Source organism: Numida meleagris, chromosome 3, assembly GCF_002078875.1.
Source record: "Numida meleagris isolate 19003 breed g44 Domestic line chromosome 3, NumMel1.0, whole genome shotgun sequence".
Classification (NCBI taxonomy): Eukaryota; Metazoa; Chordata; class Aves; order Galliformes; family Numididae; genus Numida; species Numida meleagris.
In genome coordinates, this window is record NC_034411.1 from 111,908,695 (window position 1) to 111,926,717 (window position 18,023).

The 18,023-nt window shown below is 43.1% G+C and overlaps 1 protein-coding gene across 10 annotated transcripts in view; it reads right to left on the reverse strand.

Moving 5' to 3' along the window:
* Positions 1-18,023, reverse strand: part of EVA1A (eva-1 homolog A, regulator of programmed cell death) — a 207,932-nt gene that overhangs the window by 119,990 nt on the left and 69,919 nt on the right. For all 10 annotated transcript variants that reach the window (XM_021390921.1, XM_021390927.1, XM_021390920.1 and 7 more), the window contains one exon: positions 4,484-4,636. In XM_021390921.1, coding sequence (XP_021246596.1) covers positions 4,484-4,636 — 153 coding nt within the window. The remainder of the gene's footprint in view (positions 1-4,483; positions 4,637-18,023) is intronic.

An 18,023-nucleotide genomic window follows, 5' to 3' on the forward strand; every position in this document is an offset into this window, starting at 1 on the left:
ACCTACCAGCAACAATTTCAGCAGCTCCCCTGTCTTCTCCTGCCACCCCCACCCCTTGCTGCCTCCCCATTGGTGCCAGCAGTCGCTGCTCCTCATAGCTTCACCTCCACAGCTTGGAGACCATCTATTTTTAAGTATGTCACTTAAGACCAGGTTTAGAGCTCAGTTACAAACTTGTACTGGCAGAAATATCAGGTGGAATATAACGTACTGTAGATTAACATGATTTTTTTAAATTGTTTGTATTTCATTCTAATTCACATGCTAGATCTGATCACAAATAAACAAACTAGAAGAGTCTATTATTTATACGGTATAATAAATATTTATATGATGAACTGTGAAAGCTCTATTTCAAGTCATCTATACATCTGCCGTAAAAGGAGGAAATCAAAACAAACTGGGTCGAATCATCTTCTGTCATTGCATTAATATGAAAAAATGCCAGAGAATGAGCACCTAAGGCACAGGCTTCCTTGCTGAACTCCTTTTTTTGCTCTTTCATTATCAGATCCAATGAGCTAGAGAGAGTCACTTCCATCTGAGTTTCCTCAGGGCTTTGCAAACACATCTGTTTTCCCTACACCAAGTTACAGGAGAGAAGCTATATGTTTGGTGATAAAAACATTTCACTTCTCAGCAAACTACTGAGTTGAACTTACACACCACGAATTGAAGCTGGGCTTTGAAGCTTTGCTCCTCCAATCTTGTGCCAACTCAGAAACCAAGCCCAGATTCGTTCTACCCAGATGAGGAGTGAAATTGCCGTGGCACCTTTGTATGTTTCAGGCTGCCCAGAGAAGTTGTGGATGCCCCATCCCTGGAGGTGTTCAGGGCTGGGTTGGATGGGGCCCTGGGCAACCTGCGCTGGTGCCTAGTCTAGTGGTTGGTCACCCTGCCCACAGCAGGGGGTTGGAACTGAATGATCTTAGGGGTTCCTTTCAAGCCATTCTATGATTCTACACCTGACGGAGAGAGACAGGGCTCTTGAGAGGAAACCTGGATCCTGGTGTTAGAGCTAAGCTGGATGGGTCTATCTCATTCCCTGTGTTTCAGGGGCTATTACTATAAAAATGTACATGTGAACATGTCAGGTACATTGAATATGATCAAGGATATCATACCACTAAATACTAAAAAGGGCCTTTTTTTTTTTTTTAAACATCCAGGTTCTTACTGCTCAGGCTCTTAATTAGATAGTTACCTTATCTACTCAGATTTGAGTAGGAAAAGTCCATTTTTAAATTAGCTTCTCTTGGTATAAACTGTAAACAGCATGATAAAGGGGGCAAAGGGCTCACCGTGCTGAGAGATATTAATGGCTTGTTGCTTGCAAATAACATTTTCTCCAGAGACCTCTCTGTGCTCTGAATATTGTCTCTGCACAAGCTGGCAGCAAAGTGGAAGCTTTATTAAGAGAGTTACAAATAAGGTCAAATTCCTTTAGGAGCTCCTCAGAGTTCCCAAGGCATTCAAAGGAGGGGTCCAGCTGTTTTCAGGGGTTTCCCATTACGGTCAGAGGCACAAGTTTCAGTGTGTTTCCAGTTAAAAGGGGATCCTGGCCATTTTTCTCTTTAACATGACAGAGACAGGATGGAGTCCTTCACAATAACTTTCCCTTCTCAGATGCTAAGCACATTCATATAGACATAAGACAGACAGAAAGCACATGTTTGGCAGGGAAATGGTGTGCTTAGTCTGACTGGGGATTCCACACTACTCAAAAGCAGCGGGATGGCTGGGTTGTCCAGGTGTTAAAGGGCTGCAATGCCTTGACACCTCACACCCGATGTGCACCCAGCATGTCTTGTGTCCCTGCAGAACCCAAGAAATTCACCATTAGCAGACTTTATCTGCTCAAGACAAGAAAAGTACAAGCTTTTCTTTTTCAAGGCAGAGCGATTCAAATCAAATGATTTATTCCATTACCTTACGGTAACAGTACCTTGCTCTGTAGGACTACCCTCCTCCTCATCCCTCAGTTCTTTAGAAGTCTTAACTGATGAAAATTGCTAAATTCAACCCAAACGTTTATTCCATTCACAAAAGCAAAGAATGGAATAACATTTTCTGAACTGTTTTTCATCAGGAGAGGAAGATTTCTCTTCTCTCCCCACCTCTGCGGTACCTACAAGTTCTTCACTCATCAGTAACTCGTGCTGCCTGAATAAATTAATCACTGCAAACTTATCCAGGACCTACATCCCATGAAAAGGCCCTCTGCCAAGGCTCTGGCATGACACAAATCATCATTCCAGTGAAACTGAAACAGAATAAATCTTTCACGTGCAGAACATAGCTGGGTTCTGCCTTATGGGAACTGGTGCTGCTGTAAAGTCTGACTCATAGCCGTGTTTGTAAGATCAGCTCCTTGCTAGTGTTTGAGATCAAAGGCTGTCACAGAGCAGCCCTTTCCATACTGCAGGGCTGTGGAAACGTGCAGAGAAATGTTCCCTAGCAAGAGAAAGCTTTGATTTATAAGTGCTGATGCTTTTACCCGTTCCTGACGGAACAGAGTTGCCTTCTGGGCTAGGTAAGCCCATGGCAGGAGTTCTGGAGCAGGCTGAGGAGCTTTGCACACAGCTCCCAGAATTTCTGGTGCCAGCTGGGAGTACAGCCCCCTTGCCTCAGTACTGTGAATGGATGCATGCTTTTTATTTCTTGCTGAATGCTGTGGGCAAGCATGGTGCAAATATGCTTTTTGCTGCTTTGGGTTGCAGATGGATCCTACACTGGCTTCTTCTGTGGGGCCAACAGAGAAGTAATAACCACAGCCACCTTCCCTTTCCTTGCACAACTAGAGCTCTGGCCCATTGGGTCGACTCCCACAAAACCTTATTTCCTTGGCAAACATCACTCTTAGCAGGGCATCCATGCAGCCCTGCTTCATACCTCACTGCTTGCTCCCTTACAGCTTCGCTCCGCTGCCTCCCATCCCACTTTCTAGTGCCACGCACCCCACTCTCAGCCAGGACAAGTTTCAGGACTTTGCACTTAGAAAGAGAAGAGGAAAACTTTACCCTGCACGACTTCCATTCCAAATGAAGAGTTTCACTTTGCACTGACATTCAAGAGCAAGTCCCAGTGTTAGTACTTTGTCACCAATACGTGCCTTTTTCTGCACTCTCAGTAAGGACAAAGGAGCAGTGGTGTGCTCAGGTGTCCTATAGAAACCCATCCAATTTTGCCAACTTGTTCAAACAGCAGTTGAACCACTGTTGCACTGGTGTGCCTGCTCTTGGGCTATCCGAAAAACCACAAAAAAGAGATTTACACTAACCTGCCAGACTTACAAGCTTCAGCTTCTACTCCATGGAAACTAGGGGACAACAGGAGCACACCCAAAGACATAATTACCTCCAAAGATGGAAGATTAAAGGACAGTGACTTTTCTGCCATGCATCCAAAACATGGGACTGCGTAGGAGACCCTGAACTACTCCACTGTGCTGCAAGTGCTGAGGTTTTTCCAGTTACACAGCTAAGGCACTCACCATGCAGCACAAAATCTGACAGGCCTGGTTCCACCTCTCATCTCCTCCTAACACCCATCACCTGCATATCATGTTTCCAAGCAGTCCCTTCATATGCTTCCATTCGAACAGCATTTAACTCCTTAAGGGCACCGGATCAGCAGCCGTGAAACCAAAGATCTCCAGATACAGCTGAACAGATACCAGCACAGACAGCAGCAGCCCCTCAAGCTACCTTTGCAGACCCTTCTAAAGTCCTTCCCTCTCTGGAGGCAGTTCTTTTGGGAAAGTGGATAATCCCCTTTCACTTCTGCAGAAGAAAAGGTGGTGAAGAATGCCAGCCACAGGGTTTTGCACTGAGGACATACGCTTTTTCTGACACAGCCTAAAACACTCAAACTCATTTAATGTTGGCTCAAGAACAGACAGTTCTAGTGAATGTTTTGAAGTTTATGAATCTTCAACACATGAATGTAAGAAACTACGATAGCCTGATAGTGAAGAATCTGTTCGGAGGTACCCCAGGCTGACCGCAACATGATTCAACTTAACAGCTTGCTTTTTGAATTTTCACCCCTTGCTTTAATGTTAATAAAATTTTAAATACAATCAATGTCAAGGCTTGACTTAGCCACAGACAATCCATGGAACCTGCCAATAATACACGCCTCCATGGTATAGATAGAGGGTATGGACCACCAGGAAGGCAAAAAAGATTAATAAGAAACTCAAGGAGTATCCCGAAGTCTGGAGTCTGATGAATCTGCCAAAAGTCTGCAATTCCCTAACTTGGCTACAGTTTCTACTGGTACCTCAGTTAGGTGCTCATGATGTAGCTCACCACTGGCTAACAAAGCTCCACACATCAGTTTCACCACACTGACAGGTTGCATGTACCAGTCCTGCCTTTCCTACCCAGGTTCTCTGCCAGCACTATGTGATGACAGTAAATGAGATTAACCTGCCCACATTCCCAGATCAGTGTGCTCTGTAAAGCCATTCCATTCTTACCGATTGTGGGCATCCCTAGGTTTTGGTACGGGCACTCCAGGCTGCCTCCTTGTGTCCTTCCAAAGATAGCAGAGTAAATGGCTATCACCATGCTCTTCTTACAGCTTAGCCGCAGCTTGTCATCTTCACAGGCCACTTTACTCTTGTACTCATCTGGAAGAAAACAAACAATTACTCAGCTGATCCAGAGGCAGGCACCCAGCACGAAGGGAGCCTTATTGCTTCCCCATGGTGCGAGTTTGTCAAAGGCAGCAGTGACTGGCCATTTGTCCAGAGTTGCACATCAGCTGCCAGAAGCCCAACCTTATAACTGCATTTGCTAGAGCAGCAGTGATCATCTGCATTACGCATTCTCTCCCTGGCATTATCAGAACACTTAATGAACACTGTTTAATCTAGCCCATGTGAATTCCAGTCAATAGGTGGGCACATGAGTGAGGCACGGCAACTGAGAGATTTCCCCATGGTGATGACAGAAGTCTGTGGCAGGGGAAGGTGAAGGCACCTCTTTAGACACATTTCTTATCCACAGATCAGCCCTTCATGTGCCAAATTTTCATTCCACATTCTGCTTCTCAAATCCCTGCGATAGACAGTCCAAAGCCACAAAATCCACTGTTGCTTTTGTAAGACTGTTGCACACTAAAGAACAACTCAGTTTACATCTGCCATAATGACTAAGCAATTAATTCACAAGAAATCTTATCATTCCCTTCTCTTTACTGTTATCTGTATTATGGGAGCCCCTAGAGGTCCCAGCCTAGAACAGGCCCTCCCCGTGCACATCTGCCAAAACACCACAGAAGATAACGCTAATTTGAAGAGCTGTGTCTAAATAGCGAGACATCTACAAGCATGCAAGAAAGAGACAAAGGAAACTGATGTGCATGTCTAAGGTCAACCCAACTGACACAAGACACAGCTGGAAACATGATGTCAACCTCCTCAGTCTCAGCACAGTAACTTTCCACTTGACTGCATTATTTACCATTAGAAATGTAGTCACAACAGGTCAAAGACTGCTCTCCAGCCCCAAGGCTAACTGGTATAGTTCAGTTTTCATTCACACAGCTGAACTCCTCCATTCTTCCCTACTGCAAGGTGCCGCATCTGAATGACTTAATGGGAAGGGTCCCTGACCCACAGTAACCTCCGAAGTATAATCAGTCATCATCTGAAATGCTGCTGGTCAAAACTGTGCCATAGAGCATGCTAACAACTAAACAGTATGAATTATCATCAGTCAGTGCCAGCAACTGCTGCTGGCCCTGTGTGTAGTTAGACATGACTTCTGTCTCTCCATGATATCCTATGATATTTGTCCCTATGCGTGATATCACAAATAGATAATATTAACTCCTGCTAACATCAGGGCTATCTTCTACATTGGATTAGTTTTTTCTCACAAGAAACTACATGAAGGAAACACATCGTACACCATAACATACACGTATTGATTTAAAAAAAGTGTCTAAGTGACTCCTTATGCTCAACTTGGAAATTCCTACTCGAAGCTAAAAAACAGCCCCTCTGAAATATCCTATTACCTGACGATCAGAGCATCCATCTGGAGCGTGGGAACCCTGGCCCAAACCCTCCGAGACCAGGTGACAGTCTTAAACCTACACACTAGTTATTGGGGTATCTAATCTTCCTCCTTCTCCTTCAGCTTTGTATAAAAATCTCTGAAAAATTCTAGCTTTCATCCCACTGCCAGAAAACTTTCAAACCTCCAAAATATTTATGGAACAGGAAAACACCTTCTTATCCAGCTCTCCTCCCTGTAGATGAAGACAGAATTAAGACATAACTCATTCACGGGAGAATCTGACTGTTTAAAGAACACACTTGGCAATACCTGCAGCGTCCAACCAGTGGCCAGATCCATGTACGGAACAGAGACAGGAGGCAGCAACAGAAGCTCTTTTTAACATCAGCATATGCAGAGAGAGAGAGGATACCTCACCCCGCTGTAAGGAACCAGTCAGCCCATACTTTCTGTGTGGGTATTTTAGCCGCTATCACCATTATCTGACTGATACACTGAATATACTGAGTGGTTATCTTCATCTCTAATTCTTTTTAAACGAGACTTCTGTTTCTTCTGGGAAGGAAATGGGATCAGAGCTTTAGACTTGGTCACACAGTGTAACACCTAACAACGTATAACAGAAATTCATAAACTTAAAAAACAATGGTTTCAAGCTAAAAGCACTAAGGCATTAAACTGTGCAATAGGACAAGCTATACATAGTTGCAGCAGTACCACAGAAAGGGAAAATACTTGTGACCAGTTAAAATGGTTGAAATATGAAAAGGTTGATCAACTTTAGAAAAAGAGAAGTCCCAGTATTCCTAAAGAACAAGCGCTAGGGTCCCCTGTGAAGCTCTTATTTCTTACAAGGCAGTAACTCAATTTCCTCTTCCGGTTTATTTATTACTAGCTACCACTTCCAATTAACAAGTATAATTGATTGCTTAACCAACATGTCCTGTGGACCCATTTAAGGTCCTTAGAACCCTATTTAAGTTCTGTTGACTGTTCGAAGTTAGAGCTTGTGATTTGGAAACTTCATTGGGATTATACACAGCGAGTATTGTATCTTCTCCAGATGCCATTCACATCTCTGTTGAGTCAGTCCAGGAGCTGTGAGAAAATGAACAAAGCACATTTTCAGTTCTTACCCTCAGAGCTGCTCTGGGAAACTACATTCAGAGCTGGTGGGGGAAACTGCCTGATGACTGGCTCAAAGTACTAAACCAGGGCAATGAAGCTGACCATGCACTCCTTGCGGACTGGTGCCAGGTGATGTGCTGCTGACACACTGCATTGTGGAGTAGGAGGGCTATGCCATCTGCAACAGATGTCATCTCATAGTCACTGAATTCTGCCATAGGAAAGGCTATTGGAGCTGCTGCTTACCAAGATCGTAGATAGTTGGTGCTGGACAAGGCAGGACTTGTTAGGAGTCCAGACCCCTGGGCTGTCACAGATTAAAAAAATGCAACTTTCTTGAAAGGAAGGAAGAAAAAAGAACAAATACAGACGAAGCACACAGTATTACTTCAAACTCCCTAAAATTTCCTATAAGTTTGATCACTGCAGAACAGGTTCTGTCTGTGTTTCTGGGCAACCTGACAGAAGTCTAGAAAAACAAACAGATAGAAAGTGATGTTACAGAGGACGCAAGCCTCTGAAAGTATTTTCTGTTTCATAACTCTGCCACCTCCATCTTAGCCAGGTGGAACTAAAGCCAGCTGTCTTTCATCCAGACACTAATGGCTCCCAGGCATTGGGCAATTTTAGGGGCTGTGACTGATGTAAAAAAAATACACAGCAAAGCATCATCCATGTATTTACTGGCACTTCAACCCACAATAGCGTTATATAAATATTGAAAAGAACTGAAGCAGCGTAAGTGACATAAGAGATCTGGGACTGGAAATGAATCCGCATTTTTCTCTCTCATTCTCCCAAGTAGATCTGGCCTCCTACAGATCAGTCACAATCTGGCCCTAACTCTGCTCTAACTATTACAGTCTGAATATAATTCAGTCCAAATACAAACATTTGTATTAGTGGGTTTCATGTTTCACCCTGAAAAATTAAACATACTTAAACGGTCTAGGAAAGGTGGCAGTGATATTCAGCAAATGGCTTACTCAACTCTAATCCCCCATGCAGTCATTTGTAGGGCAAGAGAGATTTACCATGATTAAGATATTTGCTAAGGATAATATCCCTTCTATTACTGCCTGTTTTCAGATACACTGGCTTAAATATAACTCAACAGAGAGAAACCAAGGAAGGAACAGCTGCAGGCTTTTCTAGACACATTTTAAAGGTCAATATATGGCATTACAATAACATAGCTAGAACAATCGAGGGAAAACAACTATAAATGTTTCCAATGGAAAAATTGGCTCTCTCAAATAACAATGAAAATAAGAACCATTGTGATAACAGCATACCAAAATATTTACCTGTGGTAAATAAATCAACTCAGTGTCTTAAGGACATTTTCAGCTACGGTCCATGAATATTTTCTGAATAACCATAATTGAGAAGTTCAAATAGTAACTCAACTGGCTAAGCCTCTGAAAGATCTTAAGAAATAATAGCTCTTACACAGACTTTACATCTAACAAAGTGATGGAATGCCTTAATGCCAGAGGTCTACTTTGTCTAACACTATATTTTTAAACAGAACTAGCAGTGGAAAAAAAATGAAATTTTACTAATTAAAATATGCATGGTTCACATAATCAGTGCATAAGAGATGACCTATTTCTCAGATCAAAGAGCTGGAAAGACGTGGAAAGAGGAATCTGTCTTCCCCACAGAGTCCCAAAGGATTTAAATCTCAGAATCAGGGATCTGAACAAAGAGGTTTTGTAGGAAATGTAGCTGGTCTCACCTACTTCCTTCTGCTCAGGATTGTTTCCTGTGGAATACTCTCTTACCAGACTTATAACTATTAAATTAATGAGACTCAACCAAGATGCCATTTCAGAACCAAACTGCTCATATAGGGTTTACATGGCAAGGTTTTGGTAGCAGGGAGCTGCAGGGGTGGGTGCCCTCTGTGAGCAGAGCCCCACACTGCCCCATGTCAGATCACAGCCAGCTCCAGCTGCTCCCAAGGGACTGCCAATGGCCACAGCTGAGCCATGAGCAACGCTGGGTGTGCTCTGGGAGAGCAGACTGAGGAGAGGGAAAAGCTGCTGCACAATAGCACGTGGAGAAAGGGGAGGGAGAAAGGGGAGAGAAGCAGCCCTGCAGCCGCCAAGGTCAGTGCAGCAGGAGGGCAGGAGGTGCTCCAGGCGCAGAGCTGAAGCTCCCTGCGGACCAGGAGGTGCCCACGGCGGAGCGGGCTGTCCCCCTGCAGCCCATGGGCAGCACACGGAGCAGATCTCCAGGCGCAGCCGTGGAGGAGCCCGCGGTGCAGCAGTGGACGTGGGCTGGAGAAGGCCGCAGCCCACGGAGCCCCACAGGAGCAGGCCGGGCCGCAGCTGAGCCCGTGGAGAGGAGGCCGCGGTGCAGCAGGAGGGCTGGGGGAGCTGCCGCCCGTGGGGACAGTGCTGGAGCAGTGCCTGAAGGGTGGGCCCTGTGGTACGGAGCCGTGCTGGGGCACTGCTTGGAGAGCTGCAGCTGTGGGATGCCCAGGTGGGATGAGGAGGGGAAGGACGCTGTCCCTGTGGGGAGGGACCCACGTGGAACAGGAGCAGAGAGTGATCATGGAGGAGAGGCAGAGACTAAGTGTTTTGGGCTGACTGCAGTCTCCATTCCCCTGTGCTGCATGGGAGGTATGAGGTAGAAGAGGGGTTTTTGTTTGCTTTCAGTCATGGTTTTATGATTTTTGGTTATTGGTATTCCACATCATAATATCATGTATTTTACTGGGAGTTAAAGAGTTAATGCTCCAGTTCCGTGGATAGTTCCAGGTACCTGGCCCTCAGAAGAACTACAGTTCCTGGAGGACTTCACTGCTCTGTTACCATTTCCATTCACAGGGAAAGATAAAACTGTTTGCAGATCACGAGACACTCCTCTTCTCTGCTCGTCTCTTGCCCCGGCAGCATCTCGCTCCCCAGCCGTCTCGCCTTCAGCATTAGAGCAAGGCCTACTTTAATTTTGGACATTCTCTCTCATTGTATTGGATTTATTAGCTTAAATTGTAATCATATTGCATTATATTGTGTTATTTTGCATTCCCATATCTTATTTAGTAAATTAGTTTGTTTTTAGGCCCATCTCCCTACCCTTTTTTCCCTTTTCCCTTTCTTGGGGTGTGGGTCTGTGGGTCCCCCACCCCATTCGTCACAGAACCGGGCTGAACCAGCCCGTAAACCATTGACACTTTCAGTTCTCACTGCTCTAGTTTGCTATCAACAGACAATAAATTACTTTAATCTCCCTCACGCTAAATCTGCTGTGCCCATGACAGTAATTGGTATGAAATTTGTTTGTCCTTATCTCAACCTACAAGTGTTTTTCACTGTATTTTCTCCTCCTGTTCCACTGCAGAGGAGAGAAAGAACAGTGTGGTGAAGCCAAGCTGCCTACCAGCGTGAAATCGCCGCAGATGGTAATTTGCGTGATCTACTTTTTTCGTGATTTAGAACTACTCCACCAACACTAGTCCTGTTTTCCTTTAATTGAGTGTGTTTAACTCTTTGGCAGTGGATAGTGTTGGTCTATGAAAAAGGGCATAACGACTGGTCTCTTCCTCACAAAGCCACTACTTCCACAAGAACAGCATTAAGAACAGCATATGTCCAATGCACTGCATCACTCTTCCTGCACCAATCAGATACTGATTGGTTTCCAAGTTGAAAAATTGAAATACACAGTTGTAACACTGTATTGAGATGCAAAGGGCAGCAATGACAGCAGAATAGCAAGGTCCCAGGCTGCAGCAAGTGAAGACTTGCTCAAATGCAGCAGCAGTGGGCACAGAAACAAAGGAAAGAAGCCACTTACCTTCAAAAGGCCTCAGGCATACAGGGATCTCCAGGGAGATACCCTTAGCTCCACTGCCAACCCTTAAATGAGGTCTGGGAAGAGGTGCATCCTGGCTCTACCCCTTCCAGTCACTCAGGTACATTGCTTGCACCTGAGGTCCCCTGGGCTGGCCCTGCCTTCCTACCAGGTGCTCAATCACTGGTTCAAGCCATGACTTAGCATTTCCACTACAACAGTGAAAATGGAATAGTACAAATGGAATACATAACAATTTAGTCATAAGTTAAAATTCAGCAAACTTGCACAGAGACTGAAAGTGATCACCAAATTATAATGATTCAGGCAGAAGAATATATATGTTGCAGAAGTCATCACACCACAATTTTTTATGTCATCCTAAAGGAAAAAGCCAGAAGACGACTTAACCATGGAAACTTGAACTCTTTGCTAGGGACGTGATCACTCCAGATCATAATTCACAAAGTCACTGAGGTCAGAAGGCCCTTCTTGGGACTGTCTAGTCCAACTCCTGTGCGTAAACTACTGTAAGCTAGAGCAAGTTGCTCTGGTCCTTGTCCAGTCAAGATTATAATGTCTCTGAAGACTGAAACTCCACAATCTGCTTGGACAACCAGTTCCAGCAATCTTGTTGACCACCTGAGAGATGAGTATAGCTAGTATCTGCTAATATCTCTTCAAGGGGAATTAAAGAGAGAAGTCTCCAACACAGGAAACCTATTAAACACTAGTACAGATAACTCAAAGTGGCACACTCAAACTAGAGTGCTTGTGCAACAGAACCGCCTATGAATTGCTCAGCTTAATATATCCACCCAGTATCCTTCCTTGTAGCATGTGACACTCATTTCTGCTTTTACATATTTTTGTTTCCCCCATAATTCCCAGAATCCAATGTATACCTTCTGTAAGAAAGAGAAAATTCTGTGACTTTCAATTATGAAAGATGCACCTCATATCCTGAGTTCCAGAGCTTCACCTTTAATCAGTGTGAATCTACTACACATTCATCTCTGGATTTGTATAAATCCATATTAATCAAGTCAGCCTTCCCTTAGGCATGAAGAGGTGAAGACCTTTCCAAGACAGCTAAGATCCCTGAATCCTCAAGTACAGCGTTTTCTCTGACTCCACCACAAACATGTGAACTGTGGACTATGTGGTCATTCACTCATTTCAGAATCCATGATCTTTGTTATTTGACCCCTTTAATTTGGAGCATAAATGAGAATGTCACAAATTCATACATTCTCAAAGAAATACTTTTTAACATCATTTAAATTCAAACTTCCTTTGATAAACTTATTTTGAAGACGCTCTAATTTAACTTCTAAAAATTGATGTTTGCTATCTTTGATGGCACAGGGCACACCACACCGCTTCTGCAAAAGACAAACGTTTCAGTTTGCTCTGAAGCAAGCAACTTGCATGATAGCCCAGAGTTATACCAAGAAGGCAGTTTGTCAACTTCAAAGAACTCTGAAATTTCAAGATTGCTAAATTTTGAAGGTCTGAAACAGTTTCAACAAGATTGCTCTCTGTTAACAACCTTGTCAGATTCCTTTAAAATTACAGGCCTGATGTATCCATTCAATTTGCAGTGTTTAAGAGGAGCTTTTCCTCACTGCTGCTTTCATTAGTCTGAAGCAGTTGTCACTTTATATTCTGCTCTGTAAAAAGTCTGGCAGTGTTGCAAATTAACTACTCCAATCCACTTCCAAAGTGGAGTTCAAACACACCTAGTTGCACTTTCCTGCTGGACAGAATTGTATGATGATCTAAGGAGAGAGACAAGAGCAGTATCAAAACATTAACTCTCATCTGAGTGTGATGTAAAAGAAAACACTTGAGAGCAAAGAACAAATTTCTCATCCTACTTCTTCCATTAATGACCTCGGACTAATTTTCCAAAGTGAATGTGACTGAATGGCTGATCTTCTTACCTAACTCTCAACCTCACCGTTTATAGCCCTCCTTCCAATGACTTGAGAACCTGTTGGCTCAATGTCAGTGGTAACAAAGATAGTCAAGGCCCTATCTGTTTTATAAGAATTGGTAGCTTGTTACAGAAGGGAGACAAGTTAGTGCCAAAGCTGGTTATAGTTGTTGCACTGTCCTACCAACCAACCTGTGTGAATGTAATAGCCGGCTGATGTGCCTGGGGTGCATTAAAAAGAGCATGGCCAGTAGGTCAAAGGAGGTGACTCTTCCCCTCTACTCTGCCATGGTGAGGCCACATTTAGACTACTGCATCCAGTTCTGGGCTCCCCAGTTCAAAACAGGCAGGGATCTCCTAAAAGGAGTTCAGCGGAGGGTCACAAAGATGATAAGGGCCTGGAGCATCATAAGGACCCCTCACATCTCCCCTGTGAGGAAAGGCTGAGAGAACTGGTCTGTTCAGCCCGTAGAAAAGAAGACTGAGAGGGGATCTGATCCATGTTTCGTCAACGCTTTTGGGCTGCTTTGGCCCAGTTCTGTGACTAATGGGGCAGAGGGATCCATTGACCCACACCCCAGAGAGGGGGAAGGGAAAAAGGGGAAAAGGTAGGGAGATGGGCCTAAAAACCAAACAGCACCAATGAGCTAAGGGAGAAAACTAATTTACTAAATATATGACAGCGGAATGCAAGATAACACAAAATAATACAATATAATTAGAATTGAACCTAATAAATCAAATAAAATGAGAGAGAGCATCCAAAACTGAAGGCCTTACTCTAATGCTGAAGGTAAGACAGCTAGGGAGCATGCACCACAGAGACAAGCAGTAAAAAAAAAAAAGAGGGGGCCGTCTTGAGATTTGCAAGCAGTTTTACCTTTCCCTTTAAATGGAAAACAAAAATGGAACAGTCAAAGTCTTCTGGGATACATGGTTCTTCTCTTATGAGAACCAGGTACCCAGAAATATCAGCAATCCATCGAGCTGGAGCATTAACTCTAACTCTCAATGCACTACACAATGTTACGATGTGGAATACCAATGACAAAAAACCATAAAACCATGACTTGTTAATAAATATCTGAAGAGAGGTGTGAGGCAAACAAATGAAGCCAGGCTCTTCTCAGTCATGCATAGCGATAGGACAAGAAGTAATGGCCTAAAACTTGAACATAAGAAGCGCCGTACAAATATGCATTTTCTTCACTGTCAGAGTGATGGAGCACTGGAACAGGCTGCCCAGAGAGGGTGGGGTGTCTCCTTCTATGGAGATATTCAAGACCCTCCTGGACACCTTCCTGTGCGACCTGCTGCAGGGAAGGAATCTGCTTTAGCAAGGGGTTGGACTCGATGATCTCTTGAGGTCACTTCCAACCCCTGCGTTTCTGTCATTCTGTGATTACAGATCTGGATAGCTACACCACAGTAGGTAGCACAGAAAAAATGTTAAAAACATTTGCTACTGCAATGAAAACATTTGGGGGATACACCAAGGAAAAATTACTTGAACTCATAAGGAAAATAACTTCATTAGTTCCACCACTGATGGTACTTTTGTTCATCTTTTCCAGAGATGAAGTAAATCTGAAAAAAACGCTCCTAAAAGTTTTTAATAACTGAAAGAGAGAATTTAGTTTTTTATGTAAAACAAAGTTAATCTCCAGTTGTTAAAATAATGTCAATAATAATTACAGTGCAGAAACTTTCAAAGCATATTATATTTTTGCATGAAATCCATGGGGTTGCCTAGAGCATAAAACAGATCCGTATGAGACCTACTACATTAAAAACTAGTTTGTTGGTGTCCTAAATCTTTAAGGACACAGCATTCCCCTAATGACTTTGTCTAAGAAAAAAAATGTAGCTGGGAGAAATACACAGTTACCAAACATCCCAAATTCATGTAAGTCTCACTGCCACAGATGTCTTAGAAGTCTCAGTTCCTGGATACATGACTAGGTAAAAAGGTCCAGTGCACATCAAATTGTCACAAAAACAAGTGTAGCTGTGAAGAGCTTAATGTACCAACAGTAAGATGAGAAGTTGAAAATATCAGCAAATATCTGGCTTACTGTCAACGGTTTACAGGCGTTAGGCCCGATTCCGTGACAAAGGGGACGGGGGACCCAAGGGCCCACGTCCCGGGAAAAGGGGAAAGGGAAAAGGGTAGGGAGATGGCCCTGAGAGCAAAGAACAGCAGCAACAATCTGAGGAGAAACAAACTAATTTACTAAATAAGATATTGGAATGCCAAACAACACACTATAATACAATATAATTACAATTTAAGCTGATAAATCCAATACAGAGAGAGAAAATGTCCCAAAATCAAGGTAGGCCTTACTCTACTACCAACGATAAGACGGCTGGAGAGCGACGTGCTGCCAAGACGAGAGACGGCGGAAAAAGGGACGAGGTCTCGTGACCTGCAAGTTTTTATACTGCGAGCTTCTATCTTTTCCCTCCGGCTGGAAAATGGTAACAGAGGAGCAAAGTGCCGTGGGGACTGTAGTAGCCCTTCTCTTCTGAGAACCAGGTACATCCACTACATGATGTTATGATGTGGAATACCAATAACCGAAAATCATAAAACCATGACACTTACAAATGTATTTTTGATACGTAAACCAAATGTAGGACTGATACTGAAAAATTATTCACTATATTGGAAAGAGCTCATTACCATGACTCTGTCCCAGTACTTTTCAGATTTACTCTTCCCTGTATTTTTTCCCAATTTTTATTTGAGCAGAGCAACTGATCTGTATTTTCTGTCTTGAGTTACTCCATATACAGGACTCCCTGCAGAAATACTCTATGAATTTACTTGGAGTTCTGCTCTGTTCAAATTACTGCTCTGCATGAATTCAGTAGAACAGATCCAGACTTTCATAAAAATAAACATTTACAGCATCTCAGTTGGATTTATAAGCACATTTTTACAGGGATATGTTTTCCTTGCTACAGTTCTTCACTGCCAGAAAACTCACCAGAAAATCTTGAAAAGTACCATTCAGCATGCCAACCTCTATCACAATAGGACCATGCTGAGACTTGGATTTTGGAGTTCCATTTTGAAAAATGTGGGCCGGTGATTATTCTACCTAATTACCCCAAGGACACCCACTTTACCTTCGTAAGAGAATTCCCAAATCACATTATCTCCTGCAACATCATACCTGAAGCACCATCCACAGTACAGCCTCCATCCTCAGCACTGGAAGGTGTCTCTGGCTGCCACGGATGTTCTGGATCTTCTGAAACAGGATGTGCCAATGGGCAAAGGCTCCTGTTTCCTTCTGGCAATGATACTTAGTCACCTGTCTCAAAGAGAGACGGTAGAGTATCCCTCTCCTGTCCTTCCCTAAAGATTCAGAGCTTGAAAGGGTTTTCTTTTTTTTTTTTTATTTTCCCCCATCACAGTTGGCACAGAAAAACTGAATGCCAGTGGACAAAGGTTATCCATTAAAGTCAAGGGCTATGATTTATACAATCCAGGCAGAATGAAAGGAGGGAGACATGAGAGCATGTCTTTTATCCAGATCTGGTTACTGGCATCCAAATCCAGCAAAGAGAATGTTTCCATCCACATCAGTAGAAAGTATCCTCCTTTTCACCAGCTCTCTGTTCCCCCTTTTACTAGGGCAGACTGTGGAGTCTGAAAGAGAATTGGGATCCTTAGCTTTCATGTCATTTTTTTTTTTTTTTTAAAACTGTCCTAGGACAGCAGCAGCTTCCTTCTCCTCCCCTCACTCACACACCACAGGGACAGCAACTGATAATAATCTCAACATTTGCGACAATGAAATCACATGCTCCTATTAATCCTGCCCCTGACAGTCAAATAATTGGTGTGTTACAGAGACAGGGCTATTTGACAGCACCCAAAAATCTCTATGCATCAATGGCTTAAAGCAGTATTAATCATTCTCATTAAGTTTTCTCTGACCCAGATCACAGGCTGATGGATCTATGTTGTTATTTATAACATTCCTTTATTTACACCTTTTCATGGCTACAGCACTTGACATTTTATTGCTCTTATAAATTTCCTGCACCACGTTAACAGTTTTGAACTAATACAGATAAGCAAGAGCAAGCTGATGAATACAGGAGGTAAAAGACCTATTTTACTGCCTCAGCAGCTGGGCCAGGAGGACATGCCATTTTAACAGCCCACACTTCATTGCACTACTTTGGAAAGGCTAGCCCACCAAAAAAGCAAAGCAGCGAACAATACAGTGACCTTTTCCTGCCACCAATAAAGCTGTCTTATGAAGTAGATTAATGCTTTTCTGAAAGGGTTGATAACTACTGAATTACCAATCTATTCCAGCACTGAAATTAATCACCAGTGCTAAAGGCACCAGCAATATATCCAGGTCTCTCTTTGCACTCATTTGAAATTTCTACAAGAAATATCTCTTCACATGGCCCTCCGTTCTTGCTCACAGCATCTGCAAATTCTGACTAGAAAGTGAAAGCATTAAGCATGTACAAGACCCAGCTTTTCATGCAGCATTCACTGAATTCAACAGAAAAGATGCAATCCTTAGTCCAGCAAAGTCAGTAGCAGAGCTCATACTGAGTTCCATATTCTAGGAAGGGATCACAGGGAAAGTATAAGGCAAACAAGATGCATTCACTGCCTTCATCTTCCTTCCAAAATGTCCTGCCCAAGCTTCTCAGTTAATCCACTTGAAAAATGATAAGCAGAACCAACAATTCTCCAACACATGAAAGGTACCCACACATAAGCCTTCACATTCACCAGCAAGTGGGAATCACCAATACAGTGGATGACTCTACAACGCTTTGATAGCTGCAGAAGCTCTGGCACAAGTAATGGTATTGCACTGTTTATAAAAGTTTTGAATTATTACTGTCAAAAAAAACACATCCTCACTGAAAGATAGTCACTTCTGGGACAGCAGCTGCACCACCACCTAAGAGAGATTATTGATATGTGATAGAGACCAAACTCAAAGACAACATTTTTATCAGAAGATCTAGTTAAGAGTTCCTAACTGATTTTCAAATTCATTTGCTTTATAATTAGAATTCATTACTGCTGTTAAGAGAAATAGTTATCTGAGTAAGACTTTGGCAAGAACATC